The sequence below is a fragment of the Vulpes lagopus genome, chromosome 21, assembly GCF_018345385.1.
Source record: "Vulpes lagopus strain Blue_001 chromosome 21, ASM1834538v1, whole genome shotgun sequence".
Lineage (NCBI taxonomy): Eukaryota > Metazoa > Chordata > Mammalia > Carnivora > Canidae > Vulpes > Vulpes lagopus.
In genome coordinates, this window is record NC_054844.1 from 40862381 (window position 1) to 40889716 (window position 27336).

Genomic DNA, 27336 nt, shown 5'->3' on the forward strand with positions numbered 1-27336 from the left:
CAGGACCCTGAGATCATGACCTGAGCCGAAGGCAGACGCCGGATGGACTGAGCCACCCAGGTGCCCCTAAGGTCGACTCTAACAGAATGACACACAAAGGCTTCCCTGGAAGGCCCCCTATCGGGAGGCACCTCCAGCAGGGCTGTGACAGGCGCAAGCATCCAAAGAGCCTCTGCAAAGGGCATATATCGACAGGAGGACCGGTGTTTCTTTTTCCACATCAAGATAAGTGTGGAGATTTAATTCACACTTAGCCATGCTGGGAGAAACAGCTCTGGTGCGAACCTTTCACACGGAATCAGAGTCAGACCTTACACACACTACCCCGGCCATCTGAGGCAACACACAAAAGGCAGAAACGGTGCAGGTGTCATAATTTTATTATCTCCTGTCAGTCACGGGCCGGGAAGGTGAGGCCAGGAAAGGGAACAGGCACGGACCCTGGGCGACTCGGAGGAGCTGAGGCCAGCGGCTGTGTCTGGCGGTAGGTCTGTCTCTGCCCTGTCACTTGGGGGAAAGCTCTGGGGCTGGGCAGGGCAGGTGGTTTCCAGCAGACAGGTGAACAGTGTTTCCCCGAGCCGTGGCAATGGATGAACTAAAGGGAACCATCGGAGGCTGATGAGGAGGGAGGTCTGGGGAGATCTGGGAAGAGTCCAGAATGAAAGCGGAATCCTGCCTGAAACATCAGGCCATAAGCCCTTCTGCTTCCTGCCTGCAGAACCAGGCCCTGCCTTTCCTCAGGCGGCCACGGAGGGGAGGCAAAGTGCTTGTGTGAAGCCAGCCCACGGGGACACCTGCCGGGTCCTGGACCTGCTCCGGGAGGGCCAAGGAGGGAGAGGCAGAGGCGGAACCTTTTGAAATAAGGGTATCTGTTGGATCCTGACTCCCCTGGGAGGAAGAATCACGGTTCCTGGGGCTTCCTCAGGCAACACTAGAGTCACGCGCCTGGGAATTGGGGCAGGAGTCTGGGGAATTCCACGTGCCTCCCGGGACCCCAGCTGCAATCCCAGGAGAGGATCTCTTGATCTGTCTTCCTCTTGGCAGGAAACCTCTGACCTCACATCACAGATGGTCAGATTCCCGGCTGCCTCAAGCTCTATAAAATCCAACCTACCCCTTCCTGGGCCCAGCCCCACCCCTGCCAAAAATGTGAGGGGCCAACAGGCTCTCCTCCTCTGCAGATTGCGGCACCTGCTCAGCTTTGATTTCTCGGTTTCTCCTAATCCTGCATTCCTGCTCCTCCGCCCTTCCTCCTTCGAAGGCCCAGCCAGGTGTTCCTGGGGCTCCTTCTGGCCTCAGTGTGGGTGGAACAGAGGGCCCTGAGCCCTGGCTCTGCTGCTGGCTCAGTGTGTCCCGGATCTCTCACAGGACCCAGAGCAGGGTACGCACTCTGCCCTGAGAATGCCAAGTTGCCTGGTCCTGTTGTTTGTTGCTGAGGGCTTACCTCCTCCCCCAAGCTTTTGGAGCTCCACCTTGGATAAGCTTCTCAATCCTATTTCTGCATAAACTATCCTAGGAAGAGGAAGACTTAGACAAGAGGATTCTGGGAAGCATGACCAAGGCCCAGGCTGAGAACAGCAGGGTAAGGAGTAAGGGAGTGACCCCTTTTGGAACTGGGACCAGAGGTTAGAAGAGGAAGTGAAGGGACGTTGGAGGGAAGGTGGCAAACTGGGTAATGAAGTCAGTGGAAATCAATGTTCTGGTGCCTCTCCCCGCACTGCCCAGGCTGTGGCCTTCCATCTTGCTGATAGGAAACTAACCCCAACTTAATACCACGAGCCCATCCGCAGTGAGGCTGGGAATCAGACACCAGAATCCTGCTTCCCAACTTGGGTCTAGAAGGTGGAAATGACAGAGTATAAAATTTGGTGGTGGTAGCTGGTGGGGCGGGCGGGGCAGGAGGCCAGGGGTGACACCAGGGACAACGGATCTCCAGGGACATCGGAAGCTGTCTGGCCTGACCACTCAGTTTCATTCTAGCCCCAACCTAGTAGGTCAGCTCTATAACCTTGGTTTTGTTCCCGATCCTCTCAACCACCTCAGCTTTCCCCAGGGCTGCTTTCATGGATTCATGTAGACCAGCACACAGTAGGCATCCGGCCATGCTCCCGGTTGCCTTTGTCTCATCCACAAGCACCACCATCGGTTCTTGGCTCCCTCTTTCCTCAAAGACCCAAGGTGGAACAAAATTTCAAATGCTTCTGTAATATTTCTTGAAAGCTGAAAACAGGGAGGGTGGAGAAGGAAGAGTCGAAACAGATTGATGACGTACCTAGTCACTCTCTCCAAGAGCAGACAGAGCCCCCAGCACAGGGAGTGAGGTAAGCCCTGACGGAGAGGCCAAGGGAAGGTCCAGGTATCTGAACCTCCCTGACTCCACCCAGTAACTTTCCACTGGCCCAGAGTTGGCCTCGAGGTGCCAGCTACACACTTCCCCCAGGTGTGGCCCCCTGGTCCCCTCCCCAGCAGGGCCTGCAGGGGGCTGGGTGGCTGACGCACACCCTGCCCGAGATCTCAGCTCTCAGGCTGCCTGGAGGCTGATAAGGAGACCCGACCTCATCACATGGGACCAGCCGGAGGGACCGGCTCTGGCTGTTAGCATCAGCTGAACAGCTTCCAAATTGGAGAGATAAGGAGATAAGGAATGGAGGGGGCTTAGGACTCTGGGGTGAGTGGCTAGAGGAGCCCGGGTGGGGGTGGGTGGGGGATATGGGCGCTGCCAACTGAGGCCTCAGGAGGCCTGGCTTGGGGATAAGCCCACACATGGCAGCGGCGGATGGGGGGGCGATTAGGAAATAAGAAGTGCAGAGAGGCCTCAGGGCAGGGCAGGAGTCTCTCCCAGGGGGCTGGTTCAGCAGCTGGTATAACCCTCCCCTCAGCGCTCCACTCAGCCCCAGACCTACGGTGGGGGACCACCTGGGGGGGCCAGAGAAGAGGGTGAGAGCTCAGTCCTGCCAACATTAAACACTCCCCAGGGAGATGCAAGTCTGGGTGAAACGGTGCTACTACAGAGCCCACGCCTCCCAGGGGGCTCCTGTTCCCACCTCCCACCTCCTTACAGCCCGGGGGGGTCCCCACTTAGGAGCAGCACCCCTTGTCCCCAACCTCCTGCTCCAACAGTGCTCTGTCATGACCCAGGAGGGTAAACCAAGGCAAGTGCAGATGGCGCCGGCTTCCTGTGCCTCTCCCATTGCCCTTGGCCCCAGGGCTCAAGCGCCTAGAACAAGCTGCTAGTCTCAAAGCTGAGAGGACGAGCAGCTGGGACGGCCATTCTGTCCACCCACATTCTCCCACCTGCAGAGCAGCCTCCCGCCTCCCCGCCCCAGCTTCCTCCCACCTCCTCTATAGCGTCAGTGCCTGATCTGGAAGAACGGAAGGGTGGATTTGACATAGGACAGTGTGCCCCAAGGTCACACAGCTATGGCAGCCTTAGGAGGAACCTTGGTGACGTGGCCCTCAGCTAGGCATTCTGGGGTCTCTTTCCCACATCTGGAATCCTGCCGGGCTCTTCCCACTTGTCCCTTGGGTCCTCAAACCCAGGGGAGCCTCCAGCCTTGACTGTCCACTTTGGGAGTGGAAGTAGGGGGAAGGGGCTGCACAGGGGGCGTGTCACCTCGGGTCCGCGGGGCCCCTAATGGTGGGGTACAAGCTGCAGAGGGCGAGGATGAGCATGGGGCTGAGGGGAGGCCAAAGGACAGGCTGGCAGCTAGTTTTATATCTGGACTTGCAGGAGTACAGGGAGGGTCAGAGGACCAGCAAGGGGACATTCTTGGAAAGCAGGAAAGAAGGAAGGAAGGCTCTTCAATCCCGGTTGGTGCCAAAAAGCTGCAGGAAGAAGGTGAAGATGTAGATGATGTCCAGGTAAATGTTGAGGGCTCCAAAAATATACTCCTCAGGGCTCAGTGAGTGGCGTCGGTTACCCATCAGCAACTGGGTGTCAAATGCCAGGAACTGAGGGAAGAGGGAAAAGAGAGAAGTTAGAAGGTCCGGTCACTGTGACACTGACCAAGGGGTTCCAGGGGGCCCTCCCAAGCTCCCCCCTCCGATTTCACTCCCATCATCTGCTGCGTGGCTGCCCAGTGACCCTCCTGGAACAGCCCGGAATCTGGAACATCCCCAACACGTTCCCTCCCTAATGAATACCAATCTCCCCAAGCACCTACTAGGTGCCGAGCACAGGGAAATAGTAAAGAACAAGACAGATAAGATCCCGGCCTTAGGGCCTTAGAGTCTAGAGTGGAAGTAATGCTTAATAGGAATTAAACCAAAGAGAAATGCGGAGTGTCCCAGCAAGGTGGCTGATAATGAGGAACTTGACCTATGTGAGTGTGGAAGCTAAGGAAGGCTTCCTGGAGGAGGGGACCTTTGAGCCGAGGCCTAGTCTTCTCAACATCGCCTCGGGGCGCTGCTCTTAGAAGACGAACAGGGGATCCCTGGGTGGCGCAGCGGTTTGGCTTCTGCCTTTGGCCCAGGGCGCGATCCTGGAGACCCGGGATCGAATCCCACATCAGGCTCCCAGTGCATGGAGCCTGCTTCTCCCTCTACCTGTGTCTCTGCCTCTCTCTCTCTCTCTCTGTGACTATCATAAATAAATAAAAATTAAAAAAAATTTAAAAAAAAAAAAAAAAAAGAAGACGAACAGATGCTTCACGTAACGGTGAGCAGAGAATAGGCACTGATCCTGTGTTTTTCAGACATCAGCCCACCTCGTCCTATTACCAGCCCTTGAGTAGGGATGATTCCTGGAGGAAACCGAGGCCCAGAGATGCTAAGTTCCTGCCCAGGGTTACAGAGCTGGGAAGTGGCAAAGCTGGGATTTGAACCTGAGCATGCTGGCTCCACAGGCGCCACGCTTAGCCCTTCTGCTCTGCGGTTTCTGAGCAGCACCAGGGTTAGTGTGCCTCCTGCCAGAAATACTTTCTTCCCAGGGCACCTTCTTGGCCTAATGGACTATGAACAGGTATCCGCTTAGAGGTGGCTCCTCTCTGCCACCCCGCTGCCCCCTACCGACCAGGCCTGCCTTCTGTCTACACTGACTCCTGCTCCCACTTATTCTCTGGGGTCCAAGCAGAGGAAGCAGAACCCCCTAGCAGCAGCATCTGACACTTCACGGGCATGGTGTAGTTTTCCGGGAGAAGGCCAAAGGTTCCACCAGTGTCAAAGGTTATGAGCCACTGGGCCCCCGTGGATTGGAATTCTTTAAATCCACTCACATTCTTGTTAACTGGGCTGTGCCCAGCTCCTCCGTCCCTTGTGTGTGGAAGGGTCCCCTGGAACATTCGTTATGCAATAAATATGTATGGGGCACGAGCTGGTGCCGGTGACCTGCTGGCAGAGACAACACCGGGCCATGCCTGCCTTCCGGGGCTCACCGCCTCGTGGGGAAACACTTACCGATGATGACATTAAAACTTAGTAAATGCCATGATTAGGGCTGGCTAAGCAGGAGGACGGTAGCCCAGGAGGGGTGACATTTTAGCTGGGGCCTGAAGGATGAGTAAGAGTTTGCTAGACTGGAAAGGCCCAGGGCGGTGCAGGCCACAGTGTGAAGAGTGAAAAATTCAGTGTGGCCGCCGCAGTGGGGCAAGGGGTTGGAGGGGAAGGGACCGGAGCCCAGGGGCATGACACCCTGGAAGGTGGGGAGGTGGGGGTATTTATGAACCCCGGCTTGAAAGTCAGCCCGACGTGAACTGCAGCCTCAAGTCTGCCCCTCGCTAGCTCCGGGACCCCGGCTAAGGCAGTCTCCCTGAGCCTGAGTCCCCATCCGTAAGAGGGAGATGGCTGTGCTTGCCTCCTGACGTTGCAAGAATGAGGACGCGCGCAGAGTGCCTGGCCTGGTGCCCGACACGTGGTAAGAACCGAATGACCACTGGCCGCTGATGCGGGTTTACAGTTATTTTCTGCAGGAGGAGAGGAACCCCCTCGAGAACGTGTCATATGCTGCTGCCGAGACCCAGGTGTCCCCGGCGGCCCATCGAGGAGGCGGATATGTTACTAGGGGACGCTATGTGGCCTCAACAGAAGGAAAGGAGGGTCCCAGCCGGGGCTGAGGGGCCCTGTGCAGAGCGTGTCAGGCTCCCTGAGCTCGGCAGCGAGACGGGAAGGGTGCCTGAGAGCACGGCACTGCGTGCTGGTTCGTATCTCGGGAGTCCTCACCCGGCTGTCCTCAGTGTGCTCATCTATAAAATGGGACAGTCCTAACGACCATGCGGTGCTGCGGTTTTGAGGGCAAACACATGACAGTGCGTGCGGCGTCACCCACCATCACCTGCAGTGTGGTGTCGCTTCTTGCCGCTCTGTTCCTGCTGATTTCGGTTTGGATTCCCACTAAGGTCTCCCTCTCCGGAGAGAAGGAGCAAGGAGGGGCAGCGACCTGAGAGCTGCAGGCTGCTTAGCGGTCATGCTGCCAGCAGAAGTTAATAAATTGCTGATCTGGCTTATCAATCAGTGGCTTGCTTCGTTGATTTCAGAGCCCGGTCACCCCTGGCTGAGCTAATGAAATTGAATCTCTCGACCTAGAAGGCTTGGACCTGACCAGGCCTAGGGGTGGCTCCTCCAAGGAGCACCCAGCCAGGAGGCCTCCTAGAGCAGCCAGCAGGCTTTGCTCTTGCAGAAAAGAGGAATGAGATGATTTCTGCCCCTGCCCTTGGCCTGTGGCCACGGATGCTTATCGACGTGGTGCGGCCTGGGATAGCCTGCCCCGGATTTCAATTCCACTGCCTGGTACCACCCATCACCGCAGCCCCACGCCTGCGAGTCAGCGAAGGCTTTTCATTCATTTAGTCCCAGCGGTATTTCTTGAGCACCTACTATGTTCCGGGGAGCTTGCCTTCAAACAGCTGGTGGTCTAACGAAAGCAAGTTATCAGAGACTACATTATGAGCACGCACTCACGGCATTAGAAAGTAACCCGATAATCTTGGGTTATGGGGAGCATTGTTAACTAACGTCTTGGTTGAGAGCAGCTGTCTTGGTCATAGTTGACATCCGGGCAGCAAAGATCTTAGTTGAAGGCTAATGGCTGGGTTAACGGCTCACACCTGAAAGGACACAGGTAGGGGGGTTGGTAGCCAGCTGAACAGGAGACCTGCAGGAGGAGACCTGCAGGAGGAGGGCACGGGATGGGGCGAGAAGCAGAGGGGGATTAGGAGGCTACCAACTCACATCTGAGTGGCCCTTGCACACAGTAATCCTTCATCTCATCTCACCTCATAGGGGGTGGGTATCATTATCGCTATTTCACGTACGAGGAAAGGAGTCTCTGAGCAAGTGAGTGGCTTGCTGATGGTCATTTCTCTGGAACCAGACAGATCATCTGTCTCCTATTTTGATCGAGAAGTAGGTAGAGTGGGCTTGCAGGGGCAGGAGGCGTGCACGTAGGGTGGAGGCACCAAAGGTAAACTTTCCTTGTCCACTCTGTTGGCCAGGCTGAGCCTGGTTAAGGGCCCCCGGCCACATGGTTGGCCCGACCCTGCCATGTCCAGGACCCAGGCTAATGTCTGTTGTCCTCCCAGAGGTGAGGCTGAGAGGCACTGGGGGAGCCATGCAGGGAGAGGCCAGCTCAGAGCCATCAATAAATAGGCACTGAATACAAAAAGCTGGGGTTACAATGTGTTGAATCAGCACCAAAAAAAAAAACACAAAAAACCAACAAAAAACACATGGACCGTGTCCATCCTACAGAAATGCCAGCGTGAGTGCGCAGAGCAGCATACCCAAGGCCACTCACAGCAGTGCGGGTTCTAACAATGAAGTCCTGAAAACCCCAAACGCTCAATGAGGGGATGCTTAAATAACCTGTGGGCAGCAGTACTGAGGCAGAAACATCGCTGAAACACACTATTATGAGAAAAAGAACAAGCCGCAGAAAAATCTACATCATAAAATCCCCTTTCTATAGCAACGACAAAAAGAAACGCACACGAACCTATGTCACAAAAGCCTATATAGCAAATACCTATAAAATGCATATAGAAAGGTCTGGAAGGAGAGACAATTGACTACAGCACTCACTACGGAGGGAGGTGCGAAGGACATGCAAATGACATTTGCTTTATCTGTATTATGTAAGATTTAAAAAACTGAAATATATGAATCAATGTATTCATATATTATTTAATTAGAAAACTTTAAAGGAAGGATTAAAATAACTCACACAAAAAGAGTTGGTGAATCTTTTCACTGAATCCTCACAGAAGCCTCTAGGACATGTGTTCCATTGTCACGTGCATCGTGAAGCTGAGGAGTTTGGGGCACACAGAGTGTGCGTGCCCACTTCACCCAGCCAAGAGGACAGACTTCAAATCTCATTCTCCTTCCACCACATGACACTGCTTTGGGGCGTGTGTGTGTGTGTATGTGTGTGTGTGTGTGTGTGTGTGTGTAGAAGGCTGGAAGAGATGGGAAGAGAGGCCCAAACCGAGCTCAAGGCCAAGAGCCCTGCAGGCTTCCTGGGGGTGGGGTGGGGGGATCTCAAGCACCGCTTTCGGGCCTAGAGCGTGAGCCTGGGCTTGGGGGACTCTATAGGAAGAGGCTGTCAGCCTTAAGATGCAGGACAGGTGAGGAAGTAGGGATGCGGAGGAGAGGCGACGAGTGGAGACCTGGGGTCCACTGTTGCCTGGTGCCAATCGAAGACAGTCGCCTTCACTGGCCTGAATGTCCCAAGTTTCAATGGCACAGCAGCCCTGAGTTCTGGGGAGCACCTCCAGGCGGCCCCTGGAGGAGCAGGGTCTGGGTGGCCCGTGAGCCAGAAAGCCTGCCCCAGGGGGAAGGGGAGCCACATATGAAAGTGTGTGAAAGAGCCCACGTGTGGTCCCCTGAGGACAGGTACGGGCGTAATACAGTGCTTAAGGACACTCGGACTGGGTGGCTCAGTGGTTGAGCATCTGCCTTCGGCTCAGGGTGTGACCCCAGGGTCCCGGGATCGAGTCCCACATCACGCTCCCTGCATGGAGCCTGCTTCTCCCTCCGCCTATGTCTCTGCCTGCCTCTCTCTCTGTGTGTCTCTCATGAATAAATAAATAAAATAAAATCTTCAAAAAAAAAAAAAAGAACACTCAGGCTGGGAAGTCCTGCAGACCTGGGTTCAAATCTTACAACCGACTACTGCTAACAGGTGAACTTATTGATTAATGATGTGCCAGGCACTTTCTAAGTGCTTTGCATATATTAATTCACTTGCAAGTCACAACGATCTAACAAGGTGGGTGCTATTAGTATCTGCATGTTAGAGATAAGGAGACGGAAGCACCGAGAGGTTACATGATTTTATCAGTCCACGCAGCTGGAACGTGGCGGAGAATGGATGTGAACCCAGTACTCTGCTCCAAACTTTGGTGCTCTGCGTTACAAGGTTGGCATTTACGATAAGGGCGAAAGCTACCTTGGTAGTCGAGAAAGGACCGAGTTCCTGGTGCCAGGCTGTTCTCGGTTGTCCTTTCGTACCGTATCTCATTCTTACCGCAGCTTTGCGGAAAGGTCCACATCAGCCCATTTGAAAGATGAAGCAACCGAGGCACAGAGAAGTAACTTGCCCAAGGTCACAGGGGTGGGAGGATGAGCTAGCTCTTGAAAATTGTTTGGGTAGAGCTCATGTGGCCACCGGAGAGCTCCCTGCTGGGGTGACAGCAGGAGGGGGGCCTTGGGACAGCACCTCCTGGCTGTGCTCTGGGTGCGAGGGCGGGGACTCCTCCCTTCCCCGGCCTGGGAGGGAGCTGCGCCTCTGCCCTGCTCCCTGCGGGGCTGGGATGGGGCTTCTCTCACCTTCCCCGGGTCCAGGTGTTCTGGGTGAAGGGCCTGCTGTGAGCAGGGCGTTGGTTGCGGAGGATTAGCGCCTGAGGAAGTGAAACTGGGGAGAGTCCCGGGAGGGGGCCCTCTAGTGTGCTTTCCCCCTGAGGGAGCAGTCGCCTGGCACCCCGCACCCCCAGCTGCACTCCACTTCTGGGGGGCTCAGAGGAGGCTCGGGCGGGGCGTTGGGGCTGGCTTGGTGGCCGGAGGCTGGGACGCTGGGAGGCTGGGAGGCTGGGAGGGAGGCCGAACAGAGAGGCTCTTTCAGGCTCGTGTCAAAAACTGAGGCAAGAGCCTTGAGCTCCTGAACGAAATGCACTAAGTCTACAGTAAAATCACGCCCCGCCTCGGGTTTGTGTAGCCGCGTCTGCTTTTCAAAGCGTCTACTCGGGAGGAAGCCTGGGCCCTGACTAGAAAAGCAAGGGGGTGGCGGGGGGACAAACAGGGGTCTCCTTCCAGAGTCCTCCGGACGCCGCGGGGCTGGCCTAGGCCAGTCACGGGGACACAGGGAACAGACTGTCCGTGGGGCTGGATGGAAGTAACCGCGAGAGGCCTGCTCTGCGGGAGAGCTCTCTGGGTCCCGCTGTGGACAGAGTCCATCTGGGGACCCCTCTGGCCTCTATTTTCCCCGTCAAATGGACAGGGAGGTCAAATTGAAAGAATGCTGGGCTGAGAGCTACGGAATGGGGCCTCCGTCCAGCTTTGGCAGCTAACCCCGTGTGCCTGCGTGTGTGCGTACATGTGCACAGTGTGCGGGGTGTCTGGGGGGTGGTTATGTGGGGGTATATGCGGGCGGGCGCATGCTCTCCCGAGGCCTCGGTGCAAGTAGGTCCACGCCAGCTCCAAGGACCCAAAGTCTCAGCCAGGGGCTCGGGACCAAGGGCTCGTGCATCTCCCCCAAGATCGGGGGCAACACCCGGGGTTGCAGGCCCAGCACTTCTCCAAACAAAGCATCTTCCTACCTAAGCTTCAACCATCCAAACACCATCAGGCCTGAAGCATCCCGTACTGACCCGCACGCCTTGGTCCTGCCGCCCTGTCCCGGACTCTAGGACTCTGCAGCGGCCTCCTAACTGGTCTCTCTGCTCTGGCCTAGCCACACAGCTTCTTGGTAACCTTCCTTAAAACACAGGGACTGTGATGTTTTCTGAGGTCCCCAAACTGGCCAGGCTGGACAGGGGAAAGCTCTGTTCCTATTGGGCTTGTCACCTGATTTCTAAAGTCCTACTTTCTTCTCTAAGTCTCCTGGCTTGGCGTCCCAATTTAGGTGGCTGGGAGACCTTAGAGTCCCAAAGAAAGACGGGCTCTGAGGTAGAGCCACATAAGCACAGAGGCTCAGCCACGGTGGGGAATCTGCTGGCCAAGCCCTTAGCCCGACCTGCTCTCTCCGTCTCCCCTGCCTCGACCGTCCTGCTCTATCCCAGTCCCTGCATGTTGCCCAATCATTCCATTCAGCCAAGTCTTCATGCTCCCCGGCCTGACCTTCCATGAGCTTCTACAGGAAAGCACCCAAGGAGAGGGCACGAGAGGGGTGAGGAGGCTGAGGCCACCGTGAGGTCCCTGTGGGCTGACTCACCCGCTTCTACTGACATTTGGGTCCTGTGCGCAGCGGGGGGTATGAGATAGGGGTGAGGCAGAAAATCCAAAGCCTCCTGAGAATGCGCCAAGGCTAGACAGGTGAGGCCTAGGAGGGGCCAGTTCCTCGAGGCTGGACCTCAGCCCTAAGAAGCCTGGGCTCCCCCCACCCCAGCTTAGCCTTGCCCAGCTGGAGGCTCCACCCTCACAGATGACAGAGACTGTCAGGGAGGGGCTAGGGTCTCTAGGAGAGGAAACCATTTGATTCTAACAGCCCTTCCAAGGCCCAGGTTGGGAGGACTGGGTGGGGGAGGGGCTCCTCACTGGGGGTCTGGGACCTCCTCTAATGCTTCTCCCCTGTTTCACACATCCTCCTGGCCGCAGCTGGGCAGGGATGCTCTGGGTGCTGTCTTGTCACTCTAGCTGCAATGCTGGGAGGGCCTGTCATGGTGCAGAGACTTCTCCGCAGGCTGGGGTGGGAGAGGCCTGGGGGGGTGGGGTGCAGATGAAGAGGCTAGGGGACCCCAGCTCCCATAGGACAGAACTGACCCAGGAAACAGGGTCAAACCGAGGCCAAGGACGTTCAGAGTTGGGGTTAATGGAAAGGCCCAGAGATAGCTCTTTCAGGGCTGGGCCTCTGATGGTCTCTGTCCCCCTGAAACTCAGAGGTAGGAGGAGAATGCATCCAGCCCCCTGCCCAGCTCTTTCTGTCCCCAGGGGGCCCAGGGGACCTGTGGCATGTCTTCCCTCCTGGTGACCCCGGTGAACAAGGGCAGGGGATGGAGCTGGGGGGTTCATACCGTGCTCCTGACCATTGTTTACATAATCTGCAGGAGGAGCCAGGGCCTGTCAGTGTGTCCTCTCCTAATGAGACATTAACTGGTAATGAGGCGCTGTGGTTCCTCCTCCCCTGTGACTCACTGTGCAACTGAGGCTGTCTTTGCGCTGCTCTGACCAGCACCTCAGCCCGCCCTGGCCCCTTGGCCATGCCTCTCAGGCATCCCTCCATCCCATAAACATCAAGGGGGTGCCTACTGGGTGCCGGGGACTGTGTCAGATCCTGGGGCTGCAGCGAAGAGGGAGCCAGATCCCAAATCCCTGCCAATCAAGGAACTTACATCCTGCTGCAGGGGGACAATCAACAAATCACAAAAATATAATAGTATGTCAGAGAATGAGAAGTGCCATGGCGAGGAACAAAGCAGGGAAGAGGAGTAGGGAGCGTGTGAGTGCGTGCACGTGTGGGCGTGTGTGCATGCTCAGTCACATAGGATTGTAAGTGAAGTGAACACTTGAAGGCGGGGACACACAGAGGGCTGTGAGTGGGTCCGAGGGGACAGGTGGCTCAGCTGCAGCTGCAGACGTGCTGGGCTGGAGTGAGCCCGGTGGTCACAGGCAGCAAGGAGGCCCACCTACATGGCTGGGGCAGGGTTGCAGGCTGGGGGGGGGGGGGGGGGGGGGGGGGCATGGGAGGAGATGAGGTCAGTGGGGGGCCTGCAGGACTGGGTGGTGCCCTGGAGGCCAAGCAGGGACATGATCTGACTCCATTCACACTTAACAGAGTCACCCCAGCTGCTGCACTGAGCGCTGGCTATGGGGCCGCACCTGGGGGAGGCTGCAACAGCAATTCGGGACACGGGCCGGGGAGTAGCCATGCAGGTGGAGACAAGCGGTCAGATTCTGGCTGGAAGGTGGAACCAACAGAACTTGCTGCGGGGCCAGACGCGGGTGTGAGGAGAGCGGAGGAGTGGAGGCTGTCAGCAGGGCGTTTGGCCTGAGCAGCTGGAAGGATGGAGTTGCCATTTACAGAGAAGGGGGAGCTATGGGAGAGGCAGGGGTTCAGGGAGAGAGCAGCTGCTCAGTTTTGTATATAATCGGTTTGGGGGCGCCTCACAGGTTTCCAAATGGGGGGTGTTGAGTTGGCAACTGGAAATTCTAGTCTGGAATTCTGGGCTGGAGGTCAGTTTTAGGGCCATCAGGATTAAAGATGGTATCCGAAGCCTTGAGACAGTCTGAGATCCCTTAGGGAGTGAGCGGAGAGAGGAGCCGATGGCCCTACGGCATTTGGTGTGAGCAGGGGGGCGAGAGGAATACAGGCCGGCTGGTGGCCAACATGCCCCGAAGAAGATGCTTCTGGATGGAGGAATGAGCAAGTGTATCAAAGAGGCTGAGGCTGGCAAGGGGAGGGCTGGGAGATGACCTCTGGGTTTAGTAACCTGGAGCCTGTCGCTGACTCTGGTGAGAGCATTAAGAGAGTTTAGAGAATTGGAGAAGGACTGGGAGGAGATGAAACGGAAATATACGTACCCCCACTTTTCAAAAATTCAAGCTATACCATTTCATTTTTACGAAAGACCTGCAGTAGTACCTGCTTTCCCTAACCTGAAGAAATCCAATGCAGACTTTCACTTTTATAAAAACAACAACGTAGCATTCAGCATTTGTTTTGCAGTGAGCTGTTACAGAGGCACCGTGCACCCCCAAGCAACGAGTGGCCCCCCAAGCTCCTTGCCTGGGAACAATATCCAGCATCTCGGCCACAGCTTTGAGCTGTGTCTGCGAGCCCCTGTGTTTTGTCTCTATTTATTTTGTGCATAAGGTCAGCAAAACATGACCTAACGTAGCAGAAAAACCTAAGAGAGGTTATTTTTGGGGTCTGGGACCCTCAAAATCTCTTCCACATAAATTAATGGTAATTGCTGCTTCACTTTAAGCCATTTCCAGCTTATGAAAGGTTTCATAGGAACGGTCTACTTTCAGGGGAAGCCTGTAGTCAGTATAGATTCCCTTATTAGAGCCTTTTGCTCTAACTGGGGGTGCTAGAAGGAGATGTGGGTCAAGGCTGGTGTGTGTGTGTGTGTGTGTGTGTGTGTGTGTGTGTGTGTTTCCAGATGGGAGAAATTATAGCCTGTTTCCATGCTGGTAGGAGTAATCCAGAGGGCAGAGCTGGTGGGGGTGGGAGCAGAGGGATTCCTGGGGAGAACTTTCCAGCTTCTTCCCAACTCCAAGCCTGGAGTTGTCTTCTTTGAGGGGGACCCCAGGGATGCTGGAAATGATACCAGCCTGGGCACAGGACACCGGGGTCCTGTCCTAAATCTGCCCCTTACTGGCAGTGGGACTCTGTGCCAGCCCTCAACACCCCAGGGCTCCAGATGTGGAAAGCAGGTCCTGTAACATCAGCACTGCCTCCCTCCCTGGGTTGTGGTGGAGATCCAACGAGATCATAGGTGTGAAAGTGTTTTGTAAAATGTAAAGGGTGGAACAGACGGTTGGGATTATTTTTATTATTCTAATAACACAAAGGATTATTAAACAAATTTAAGGGATTACTGTTCATCCAGCCCTACTTGTAGGTACGGCCTTCCCGCTTAGCTGACATACTAGCCGCGACCTGATCCACACGATGCCAAGTAAACTTCCCAACCCTCCACTGATGCTCACCCACCTCCCACTCTGCCCTGCATATGGACTCCTCTTCTTCCATTTGTCCCTGGCAAATGCTGCCCTCTGAGGCCTCCCAGCGTGACCCTGCTTCTTCCCTCCTGGCCCTAGTCCCTACCCCGTCCCCTTCACGGCAATTCACTTTAAGTAGCTCCTGCCTGAGGGAAAGAGCGTTGGTGCAGGAGGAGCCAAGAGAAGTTAGTGCTATATGGTGACTGACCTTCCCGCTTTGCCCAGGATTTAGGGCTTCCCTCAAGAAGTGGGACTTTCAGTGCTCAAATGGGGAAAGTTCTGGGTGAACAGGGAGAGACTGGTCAACCTAGTCTTGACCACAGCCACGCTTAGTTGATATGCCCTTATCTTGGCAGGAAATGAGACAAGTCATCTAACTTTTTTCTGGTCCAGCTTTCTCATCTCTAGGGGGAAGAAGGGCTTGGAGTTTCACTAGATCCCTTTTCAGTCCCTTCCAGACTCAAGTTCCAAGCCTGAAGGTCATCTTTACTCATTCTGCAAATATTTTACTGAATGCCATGATGTGCCATGCACTGTGCTCCTCCTGTTGACCGTGGCACCCTGGACACAGAGCCTAGCACCTCACACATAATAGGTGCTCAACAAAGACCTGTGGAAATGAATGATGCATCTACCACCACCCCCCATTCCTAATCCGCACCCCCCAAAACATCTGCTCATAGTTCTGGTCCTCCATGTCTTCCCCAGGCTGTCACCCACAAGCCGGTGGAACCTGTGAATAAGCCTAGAACTCGGGCCAGACTGAGTTGAGCCGAACATTCCAGTGAGGGACAGGAGGGTCAGGTCACCGCTCCTGCTGGCGGTGGATGTTCACCTTGTGGGCTCCCTGAGAAGATGCCACCAAGATGAGCTTGCCCACCTGCGTGGGGCCTGGGGCACCATCACATTCAGGCACTTGGAGCCCATCTGAGCAAAGGGCCTGCGGTGGGCTGCTCCGGGCAGACGTCTGCCCCTGGCTTCTTCCTGTCTCCCGGGCACCTACTTCCAGCCACCCTTTGCCACTCTCCATGTGGCCTCATACCCAGAGCAGGGCTCTGGAGCCAGGCCATCCGGGTTCCCGGTCTGGCCCTCCACTTCCTAGGATGCTGCGTGAACTTGGGCAAGTCATTTAGTCTCTGAGCTTCAGGTTCCTCATCTGAATCTGACAACTATAGAACCTATTTTATAGAGTTACGGTGAGGATTAAATGCACATGGAGCGCTTGCTGGGGACGGGGTAGGGGGGTGCGGGGAAGGGGAGTGCTCAGTAAATATTAGCTATTACTGTTATCACCACCATGGTCAACGCTCTCAGTTCGGTGAGAACAACCAAGAACAAGCTTGAGCTAAGTGCATCTCTCACACTTGGAATCTCCCTGACTCCAAGAAGCCTTCCTGGATTACCCCTAGGAGAGCAATGACTAACTTAGTCCCCACGGCCAGGGCACCCTCATTCTCCCACCCTCACAAGCAGCACGGGCCCTCCCCACCAGCTAGGGCCGCCTCTCCTCAGCTCTGTCTAAAGGCCTCATCCCGTTGTTACAACCTTCCTCCTCCCCTGCCCAGAGAAGCCCTGAATGCGGCACTGAGCCCTGACCCGTCCTGGGGTGTCAGGGAGGAGGACTATGAGGAAGACAGGGACAGTGGAGGGACCTGGGGAGGTGATCAGAGGCTGAGAAGGCGCGGGGCGGAGGGGGGGGGGGAATCTCCAGGGAGCCACACTCACCAACGTAAACACGCCTGCTCCCAGCACGGCATACACTGCATGGAGCCAGGGCACCTGTGGGGCAGGCAGGAAAGGAGTCAGGGTGGCGGGGTGAAGGGGCAGGGAGGTCCTGCTTTGTCCAGAGGCCAGAGGATACAGCAAGACCTCCCTAGTGGATTCCGTCTCTCACAGCACCCCCATGCCTCCCCCGCAGTCCCTAAGAAGCCCCAGGTCAGAGAGGGGTCCTTGATTCTCCGTGTGCTCAGGGGGGGTCTGGGGAGCCCCAGGATGACAGTGATCGTGGAGGGACTGGCAGGGGAGTTCCCAGTCCATTCGTACTTGTGCCCTGCATGCACCATCCCAGGCTTAGGCTGGATGAGGGAGACTCATCCAGTTGGACCCCTGTCACCCTTGGCCTGAGCCTGGCTTCGGGCTGCTACCTCCCCGCCGTGCGAACCCATCCCTGTCCTGTGTGGGGTCTGTGTGTTCCTCTGTGGGGGGACTGCCCAGCTTTGCCTGAAGCAGCAGGGGGCTCAGAGGTGTGTGTGTGGGGTGGTCCTCTGGAGTCCCTGCCGGCTGCAGGGGATTGCTCGCAGAGACTGGCACAGCGCCCTGCCCAACCCTGGCTACCCCAGGTCTCGGGGCACCCAGGTGGGTGTGGAAACCCTTCAAGTTTCAGTCATGCACCCTCCACACGGCCTACCCCCAGAAGATTCTTGGAAACACAAGCACCCTATTAGCCCAACCTGAGTCAATAAAGGGTTCTTTGAAGCTCTGAGGCCCCTTCCTGTAACCGCGCCCCCATCCTAGATACACAGAGGGCCCCCAGACCAGCTCCGGCCCCTCCCTTCGTCAACAGGATCCTGGGAAGTGCCAAGGAAATGCTAGAACCAATCCTGATGTCCTGGACTTGCAGCCAATACCCTGGGGGCCTGGCCAGGCAGGATGGGGAAGGGGAAGGGGGGGAGAGGAATGCTGCTCCTAGGCTGGCAGAAAGGGGCAGTGGGGAGATCATGCACCAAAGGTGGCTAAGAGGAGCCTTGGGTGGGGCCTGGGGCGGTATAATGACTGAGCCCTTCGCAGGGGTCTAATAGCTTCATCCCTTGGGTTCCCAGGGATGCCCTCAAGCCGCCCCTTCTCCATCTGCAGCAGCCTGCCTGCCTCGGTCACCAGTGAGCCCTGTGCAGTCCTAGTTGGATTTCCCAGGGCCAACCGGACAGCTGAGATGTGGCTGGCCCCACTGACACTCTAACGGGGTGGGGGTAGGCTCAGAGCCCCACTGCCCCACCTGCCAGCCTGGCCAGCCGGATTCTGTCTCTGGCCTTAGCTGATCCCTCAAGAGCTCCAGGGGACCGGGCTCGGTGGCCCTATGGAGCTCCTGTGCTCCCTCCCCTGCCCAGGGTTTAAATGTGCTGTGTTCTCCCCCTCAGGCTCACCTCCCCCCCTCAAGGGGAGGATGAGAAAGGTGAAGCCGGATGTGGCTCATGGTGCAAGCAGGTGCCCAGGCCTGCCAAGAAAAGCCTCCCTGTTTGTTTGCTTATACTGCCAACAAGCCCAGGGCAGGTGCCAGGAGGGTTGGACAGGATGGCAGGCTGTAGGCCTTTGGCTCTGGGCCTTCCCTGGAGGGTGTGGGAGGAAAGGGCACCCTTGGGCAAGGTGGGCTCTCCCTCCCTCCCCGGGGTCCCACCGGGAGACCTGGGACTCACATATTGGAAGGGCAGGAGGATGGCCAGGATGAGTCCGCTGAAGAAAAGAGTCATGAGCAGCACGAAGATCACACCCTGGCAGGACGTGAAGTCAAACTGCAGGGAAGGCAAAGGCGTCAGCTGTTGGGCCCGCACGGAACGGCCCGCCATTCCCGGGGCCCCAACCGGGCAGCGTGCTGGCAAGAAGGCTGGGGCCTACGCAGCAGGCCGCGTCTCATGCTCCCCCCAGAAGCCAGCAGTCCTCCTCCAGGTGGCCTCCCCAGACCCTTCTCACCCTCTTTACCTCTCCGTAGCCAGGGACCCAAGATTGGAGCCCCCCCGCCCCCAACCATCCCATGGACCTGCCCACAAGCCCCAGAGCTGACCTTGGTCTGGAAGCTAAAGACGGTGACCGAGAGGCAGACGAGAGCCGTGATGCCCAGGCACAGCAGCACAGACGTGGTGTTGTAGTAGCTGCAGGACGCAGGGCCAGGGGCTCGGCTTCAGGCCGGGCTTCTGGTCTCCCCGGCCCTCCTCCCAGGCCCACCCTCCTCTGCCAGGCCCTGATCTCTGGTCCCCACGCTCTCCCTTCCCAGGGTCCTACCCCCTCTCTCTGCTTTCCCAACCTCTTCCCTGGGTCCTGCCCTCCCCAGCATGCTTCGACTCAAACTCCTGTTGGAAGGATCCTGAGGAGGTGGGAGTGGAGGGTGGGGAGGGCTTTGTGCTGCTGCCCGGAGGTGGCTTACAGGAAATGGGGTCTGACCCGGTCCGAGGTCTTTCAAGCTACAGCTTGAGAGAGGTCACCTTGGTCCCCTCATTCCCCACCTCCACCCTGCTGAGCTGGCCACGTCCTGCTGTCACTGCTGAGTGTGCAAGACAAGGGATCCGGGCCAACGTTCCTGCCTGCCTGAACCCCCTCCGTATCTGAACGCTCTCTGAAGGGACACTGTTCAGGGGCAGCTCCCCTCAGGGTGTGGCCCGCCCCCCTCCACCTGTCTGTCCCCTTTACCTGGACAACATCCCAGTGAGGTAGGCCATGGACAGGGTCTGGAAGGAGAAGCAGGATGAGGGAATGCTCCAGAACTCGGCCTTTGGGGGCCCAGGCACCTTCACGGCCCGGCCTGGGCCTCCACCCCTGCACACCCCTTAACTCTGCATGTGCCTCACCCCCACACACATTCACTTCCACAACTCAGGCCTGGTGAGGAGCGTCCCCGACGGGCCGGCGCTAGCTGTCTCCTCCTTTCTTTTGCAGCCCTGCTCTCTCTTTGCTTTCTACTCTACTCTTCATTAGCCATGGCTCTAGGATGCCTCATTTGAACCTCTTCAAAACAACATCACCAAGGAAAGAGACAGTGGATGGAGCCGGGGGAAGGGGAAACTAAGCCCATTTGCAAAGGGAAGGTAGGACATCTTTGCAGCAGAAGTGGGATGAAAATACTCCTGCCTCCACCAGTGAGCTCACATTGCACATGCCCAGCCCAGGCTTCTTGGCCCTCGAAGCCCACCCTCCTTCCGCCTCCCACCGTCCCCACGCAGCATCTGTCCCCAGGCACCCCTAGATCACTTACGAAAATGGTCAGGAGAATCAGGTTCCAGGGGAAATGCCTCCTGTAAGGCAAGCCACTGAGTTCAGAGGAGAAGGGGGGTGCCGACAGCCACAGGCTGGGTCACTGCAGCGGGGCGGGGGTCTCCCCATCCCCACTCCTCGGAGCCCCTTCCCTCAGCCACATCCCCGTATATCCCCATCAGTAGATCCACGCCACCCTGCTGCTGCCTCAGAGGCAGCCAGCAAGGGGCGGGAGGGCAGGCTGGATGGAGCCCAGGGGATAGAGCCCTCTCAGGTGCACAGCGCGCCACGGCAGGCAGCCTGGGGCCCGATCCTTCAAGATCCTGCTCACGTTCCCACAAGTTGCTCCTCAAGCCAGCACGTACCTAGGTCCAGAGCAGCAGGCCAGGGTCAGATAGGTCGCAAAGAATACAGCGCTATACAAGGAGACAGACGACGGGCAGGTCAGCTGTGCCCCCGAGCCCCTCGGTCCCGCTCATTCTGCTCTCTGCCACCCCCGCCCACAGGTGCCGGGCAGTACGATGGGTCGGGGTGGGAGGGGGGTGTTTAGGACGACAGTCATCCTAGAAGCCCGCAATGGGCAGGCCGCTGGTCCGATTCCAAGACAGGAACGGGACTCGGACGAGCCTGCTTCTGGAGGTACCGAGTCCTGGATGCCATGGGACAGCTGGCTGCCCGACCCAAGGTGGCCTCCCCGACACTCCCGATACTTCGCACAGGAACTTTGCCCACGCTGTCTTCTGTGTGCCAAGCAGAGCGCCAAGTGCTTTATGAATAAGGATTGATGGGCTCCTCGCACCTTCTTCTCCAGAGAGCCAGCTTCTGACCACCAGCCCACGCCGCCCCGCAGCCCCTCCCACCCTTCTCACTACCTGTAATGCCCCTGCCACTCGCTCTTGGTCTACCCTACCAGCCTGCCAGCAAGTCAGGGGAAGGTCCTCATCTGCCCCGCCAGCCCCTGGCACGAGCAGAAAGTACCTGTGGTGCGGATTTCTGGATCACGGCCATGTCCAGGGGATGGTGGGCAAGGAGCTCAGGTGCCCTCAGCAACAGGGGCAGAGGATCGAGGGTTGTCTAGACAGTAGTGGAGGTGAAGGCCAGTCCAGGAGGTGGAAGACGAGGGGCTGAGGACCCAAGGGACCTGCTCTTAGGTGCCCAATGAGATTGGTACCACCACCAATGCATGGTCTCCAGCCTCCAGTGGGCCCTCAGCACGGCGCCTGCCATCCTTGCCCCTCGGTTCGTCACCTGTCCCCCACAGCAGCAATTCCAACCATCCTTCCCGGCTGCCTCATTCCTGCACGGTCTGGCCTGATGCATCCCAGAAAGATCTGAGATGATGCGGGGCTCCCTGGGCTCCCCGCCTGCCACCTGCAAGTCTCATATCATGCATCTACGTGGCCCTCCTCCTGTCTTCCATCCCGGGCCCATCTCCCCAGCCTGGGCTGCGGGCCCACACACTCAACTGCCTCGCCCTCTCTAGCTCCAACAGCTCACCCCTTCTGCTGGCGCCTCTCCTCCCATACAACCCTCCTCAGCTGTGTTCCATCTTCAGCCAATGTCCTCCCTGGTTCCAGCTACGCCCCTTTATCCACCCTCGCAGACAAGCTTCTTGAAAAAGTTATCTCCCTGGATCGCCGGAGGGGCTCAGTGGTTGAGCAACTGCCTTTGGCTCAGGTCATGATCCCTGGGTCCTGGGTTCAAATTCTGCATCGGGGTCCCCATGGGAGCCCGCCTCTCCCTCTGCCTATGTCTCTGCCTCTCTCTGTGTCTCTCATGAATAAATAAAATCTTTAAGAAAAAGAAAAATTTATCTCCCCTCACTGTCTCCTTCTCCATCTCCACATTACTCCTCAACCCCACAAATCCCAACCCGGCCCCACGTAATGAGAGCTGGCTTTGCCACATCCCTGTGACCTTGATGAGCCCAAGTGACACTAGTCAGTCCCTGTCTTACCTGACTTTTCAACATCTGCTCACTCCCATTGTTCCCCTCGTTCCACAATGACACACTTGTGGGTCCCCTCCTACCTCCCTGGCCACTCCTTCCCAGTCTCCTTGCCGAGCATCTAAATATGCCCTGTTCCTTTGATATCGGGTCCCATCCGACTGGCTTGCTCCTCCATGGGACTCCCTCTAGCAGGCAGATGCTCATGGCTCCCACACCCTTGATTCTGATCTAGATGTTTCCTCCCGGCCTCAGACCTGAATAGGCAACTGCCAACTCGGCAGAGATGGCCATTCAGAAACGTGCCAAACCCAACAGGTCAGGAGCGAACTCGCCCTCCTCCCTGCCCCTGCTCCTGCGTCTCCTACTGCGAGGACGTCATGCGCATCCAAGTCGCCCAACCAGAGAGCTCAGCATCCTCAACTCTCACCGGCCTCACCCGATTAATCACCTGGGCCTGCCGATCCTCCTACCCAGGCAGCTCTCGGATCTGTCACCTTGTCTCCATGCCCAATACCACCCTTTTAGGTGGGGCCACCTCTCTCTCTATCTGGTCCTGCTGCCTCCAGCCCTACCTCCCACCCTCCGAGTGACAGATCCGACCATGAGACTCCCTTGTTTAAAATTCCCAAAGACCTGGGTGAGGCCCTGCTAGATCTGCCCTACGTACCTCCCCCTCCCCTCTGCGCCCTTATAACGTGCCTGCCGCACTCTGCTCCTGCTGGAAAGGACCAACTGGCAGGGATGCCCAAGGCCGGGATTAGAGGGGCTCCCTCGTGCACCATGGACATTCTTCAACTGAGGCCAGCACCCACACACCCGACGGGCTTGATCATCTGAACCCCCACCTAGATGTAGCATCTGGAGTGACCTAGTCATTTTACATTCCTACCATTTGCCCAGGGCTTGGCAATGGTCAGGTGACCTTTAAATACTTCTGGATGAGGGACACCTGGTTGGCTCAGTGGTTGAGCGTCTGCCTTTGGCTCAGGTTATGATGCCAGGGTTCTGGGATCGAGTCCCGCATCAGGCTCCCTGCAGGGAGCCTGCTTCTCCCTCTGCCTATGTCTCTGCCTCTCTCTGTGTGTCTATCATAAACAAATAAATAAAGAAATCTAAAAAAAAAATACTTCTGGATGAAATGCAAAAGCATAGGGGATTTAGGGGTGGAGAAAAGCCTACTGGATTTGGCAAATAGGACTTCTCCGTCTTCACCTTCTCCTATAAGTATCAGTGGTTCTCAAGTGATGTGGATCAATTGTCGTGGTGATTGAGGGGTTCTTAGTGCCAGGGACCAGCGAGGGACAGGAGAATCGTTCTGCCCCAGATGAGAAACAGTCCAGGATCCCCTCTCTTCTGGTCTCACTTGAGTCATTGGTCAGTCACTGCGGCAATATTGATAATAATAATACCCTTGTCTATGTGCGTCCTGGGTGTGAATCCCATCTCCCTGCCGGACTGGGAGCTGCCAAAGCAGAAGGGCCGGGTCTCCTTTCCTCTCTGGCCCAGAGCTCCTCGTGGGTTGAGGGGGGTCGGAGGGAGGGCAGAGGGGCATCACCTGGGGTTACGATGTAGCTTTGGAACCTGCCACTCGTATTCTTAGCGCAGCTCTGCCACTATTGTGTGACCTTGAGCAAGTTACTTAATTGCAGAGCCTTGTTGTTGCCTCCTTTGTAAAACAGGAATCCTGGTACCAATTCAAGAGGCTATAGCAGGACTGGCTGAGAGCATGCGCTCAGCAGTGAGCACAGGGCCCCGCACAGGGTGAGGACCCGGAACGGGAGTCGTTACAATTAGAAACCCGCCTCCTGGAGAGGCTCTGCTCCACCTCTCCCATCTCTGGTCTCCCAGTCTCCTCCTCTGCCCGGGGGCCCCCTCGCCCCCCCCCCCCATTGCCAGGACTCAGAGGGAGCAATCAGACAATACGGCAAGAGCCCACTAAGGGAGATGGCTGGGGCCCTGCGAAGGCGGTGAGCGGAGCGGGGTGCTGGAAGGCCGCCACCCCAGGGGCCAGAGAATGAGTCACAGAAGGGAAAGAAAGACTAACTTGCATGTCGGAGCCGGGCCCCAGGGCCTGGGCTGGAGCCATGGTCTGTTTACAGAGTGTCAGAACAGGGGAGTGAGGTGCAGGTGGGGGCCTGCGACCAAACCCAACGTCCCTGCTCAAGTGTCCTGCTGTCCCCAATCCCGGGCCAGCAGGGAGGCAGCCGAGCACTCAGGGGAAGTGCTCTTAGGAAGAGCCCTACAAAGCTGCTTAGGAAGCAATGACTTCCCGCTGAGCCTCACTCCCTCATCAGTAGAATGGGGATAACCACAGCATCCGCCTTCTAGGGTTGTTACGAGGATCAAATGACAAATTCCTATGAAGCACTTAGCACAGGGCCTCACACATACAGAAAGAGCGGTTTTACTCTTACTGCTCTTAAGGGCTTGGTATGTTGTAGGAGGTGAGACCCACTAGGCCTCAGACCCAGAAGCAGATTCAAGGCGCAAATTGGATAGAGTTGAGGGGTGGGAAGGGGGGGAGGGCAGGGCAGAGCCACCGGCTGGCTTTCTGGAGAAAAGCCTAGCATCTCGGTGGTGGAGTTCCCAAGTACCTCCAAGGCTTTGAGACACCCCATCCAAAGCAGACGGTCCATGCCCACTCCCAACTTCTCTCCACCCCCATCCCCACCCACCCCTGAGCCGGGGAGAGCATCTCTGCTTTTTTTCTAGAGGGCCGCTAAATCTCTTCCTTCCCAGGCCAGACTCTCATGCCCACCCTCAGCAGGGTGGACTCTGTCCCCACTTCCTAGCCTGCTCATTCCCGGCTGCGTCCCTGCCACCGTCTGCTCAGGACATGCAGTCCTGCGGACCCTCCCACAGAAGGCCTGGTGAAGGGCCTGGGGACTCCGTTCCCGAGTCCTCAGGGCACCCAGGTGTGCCAGGAGGTGCTGACGTGCTGGGAGCCATGCCAACCTGCCATGTGGGCTGGCCCGGGTGGCAGTCCCTGGGGCCTCATTAGCTTTATACACAGAGCCTCCCAGTTCCCCCAGTTGTACGCCTCCCTGTCTGGGCTGCAGACAGGCCCTCTGTCCTATGCCCTAAGCAAGGCTCTGGGTGAGAAGGTCTCCTCCCCTGGGACTCCCAACCTGACTGAGCCACCCGTCCGTTCCTCTGCTCAGGAGCCACAGAGGCCAGGATGAGCCTCCTTCCCGTCTGCTTCTGGTTGGCTGGTGTTAATCAAGGCCAGCTTTAGAACTCTTCTGGGCTGGGGCGGCCCAGAAGGCTTTGGGCTGAGCCAACATCTCCACCGGATCCCCACCCAGGAGCAGGCGTAGGACAGCTGTAGTGTGCAAGCTCCTTGCCAACCATTCAGAGCTTCCACCCCATAAGCCTCCACTGCTCTCTGAGATGTCTCAGATTCCCCTACATGGAGGCTTCTAGTCCCCTGCCAGTCTCGTCCCTTATGTACCGAATATGCCATGTGCAGACCCCTCCTGTGCTTTTGCTTGAGCCACTCCGGTCTCCGCTGAGGCGCTCCCTCCAAAGCAGACTGAGGGCTTGGGTGTCTCGGCCTCACACCCTCCTGCCTCCTCTCCTCTGAGTGCTGCTCGAGCCCATGCAGCCTGGTGCCGCTCACTACCTTCCCCTACAGAGGCTTTTGACCCAGCAACCCCAGTACCCAGTACAGGGCCGAGCTCACTGTGGGTGCTGAAGAGGACTTAGGTGCGAGTGAATCCGCCCCGAGCCCAGGATAGTTCTACCGTAGAATTATCAGGTTGACCCTTAATTGCCCGGATAAGAGGGTCAAGAATCACCTACACCGTCAAACTTCTCCCCTTAAGTCCCCTGCCAATGTTCCTTACAGAGTATAGGACAAGCAGGTGAGCCAAGCGGCTTGAGAAGAAGGGAATCTGCCAAGCAGAGTGATTAAGAACACAAGCCTAAACCTGCATCCTGGGTTTGAATCCCAGCTCTGCCACGGACTAGCTGTGTGACCTTGGGCAAATGACTCAACCTCTCTGAACCTTAGTTTTCTGAGGTAATCATACCCAGCTGACTTGAGGATCGAATGCAATACTGTGCATCCAGCACACAGAACAAGGCCCAGCCCTCATTAGGCACCCTGTAAGTGGTAGCTATTATGATTAATAATCCATAAGCATTAATAACAATGCTAATAAGAGTAGCAACATCATCATTAGTGTGGGTCAAGGTGTTCCAGCTCCCCTTCCCCTCAGGGCCAAGGTCTGGGTCTCTCTAGCCAGGGCCCCAGCCCCACCCTCTCCTCGTTGTGCGAGCACCAGAACCTATGCCTGTCGTCCCTCCCCCTCGGATCTAAACACCACAAGGGCCCCCCCGGCCATGCTCTTGTGAGGACAGTCTTCCTTTAGAGGGGAGAAGAGCCATGGGCTTGGAATCTGTCAGCAGAGATGTCCCACCTCGTGCCACTGAGGGTTCTCTGGCAAGGGAGGCCTGGGGTGTATACTCACTAGGACGCCCAGTACCATCCTGGGTTAGCCTGCACGTAGTCCTTAACGGGGTCACTGCAGAGAAAGGAGGGCGAGAGAATCAGAATTTACCCTGTCTCCATTTCCACATCTGCGCCTGCCCCCACGAGAAGAAAGCGGGGAGGCACCCCCAGTGGCAGAGGGAGCCCCAGCCCCAGTCCCGGACTGGGCCGAGGCTGGGATGTGGAGGTGTCTGGCTGTGGGGCTGGAAGATCTGGGAGGAATGACTGCTTCCCAGGCACCTGTCGCCCCGGAAGGCACTAGCTCCTCCCCCGGGGGACGGAGGACTCCTCCGTGGGCACTATCTGAAGTTCTTCCCCAGCACAAGGGCATCCGTTGCCCCAACATTCCCGGAGAGTCGGGCCTTGCCACGGCCGCCCCCGGAAGGTGCCGGGCCACACTGCCAACTCACCAGAAGGTAAAGAGAGCCACGACACCCAAGGTCACCAGCAGCTGGATCAGCAGGATTGTATAGACCTAGGGGTGGGAGGGAGTTCTTTTCAGCTTGGGGAGCCCCCCTTGAGGCCGGGGAGACTTGGGCCCCCAGTGAGGCTCAGCTTCCCAGCGACCCATGTCCTCTCCAGAATCTGCATCCCGTGCCCTCCACTCTCCCTCTCAGGGGTCACTGGAACGGACCCAGGACAAGGTGGAAGAAGGGCAAAGATGCTCCAGAGCCCACCCCCACAGGACACGGGGCCCCACGCATCTACAGAGAGGATGAGACACAGTTTCAGCGTAGCAGGGGGCCGCGGGGTGAAGCCCAAGGAGGCACCTCCCAGCAGGTGCTGTCTGCCAGGGGTGGCCTCTGCAGACCCCTGCAGACTGAGGGATGGGCCAGGCTCTCCTCAAGGGACTCCCCCAACCTAACCCACCAGTCCTGGAGAGTTGGGGGGAGGCGGTTACCTTTCTGATGAAGACTCGGCGAACTTTCTGATCATCCCAACTGAAGGTGGTGAAGAGCTCATGGTCTCCGGTGGGGAAGCCATTCTCGTAACTGTCTGGATGGACATGGGGAGGGCCATGAGGGCTCCCACACATATATACGCTGCCCCCAACGGCCACCTGCTCGAAGCTGACTTTGGTCAAAGTGGCTCTCTGGACCCGGCGAGCCTGTCTCTCTAG

The 27336-nt window shown here is 57.2% G+C and overlaps 1 protein-coding gene across 1 annotated transcript in view; it reads right to left on the bottom strand.

The window, feature by feature from the left end:
• Positions 1-362: 362 nt before the first annotated feature.
• The window catches only part of FAIM2 (Fas apoptotic inhibitory molecule 2), a 33318-nt gene continuing 6344 nt past the window's right edge, over positions 363-27336 (bottom strand). The window contains exons 3-12 of the mRNA XM_041736844.1: positions 27118-27212; positions 26627-26691; positions 26197-26250; positions 20139-20189; positions 19775-19814; positions 19213-19250; positions 18590-18677; positions 18225-18320; positions 16540-16593; positions 363-3951 (exon numbers count right to left, since the gene is read on the bottom strand). Coding sequence (XP_041592778.1) covers positions 3802-3951; positions 16540-16593; positions 18225-18320; positions 18590-18677; positions 19213-19250; positions 19775-19814; positions 20139-20189; positions 26197-26250; positions 26627-26691; positions 27118-27212 — 731 coding nt within the window. The 3' untranslated portion in view covers positions 363-3801. The remainder of the gene's footprint in view (positions 3952-16539; positions 16594-18224; positions 18321-18589; positions 18678-19212; positions 19251-19774; positions 19815-20138; positions 20190-26196; positions 26251-26626; positions 26692-27117; positions 27213-27336) is intronic.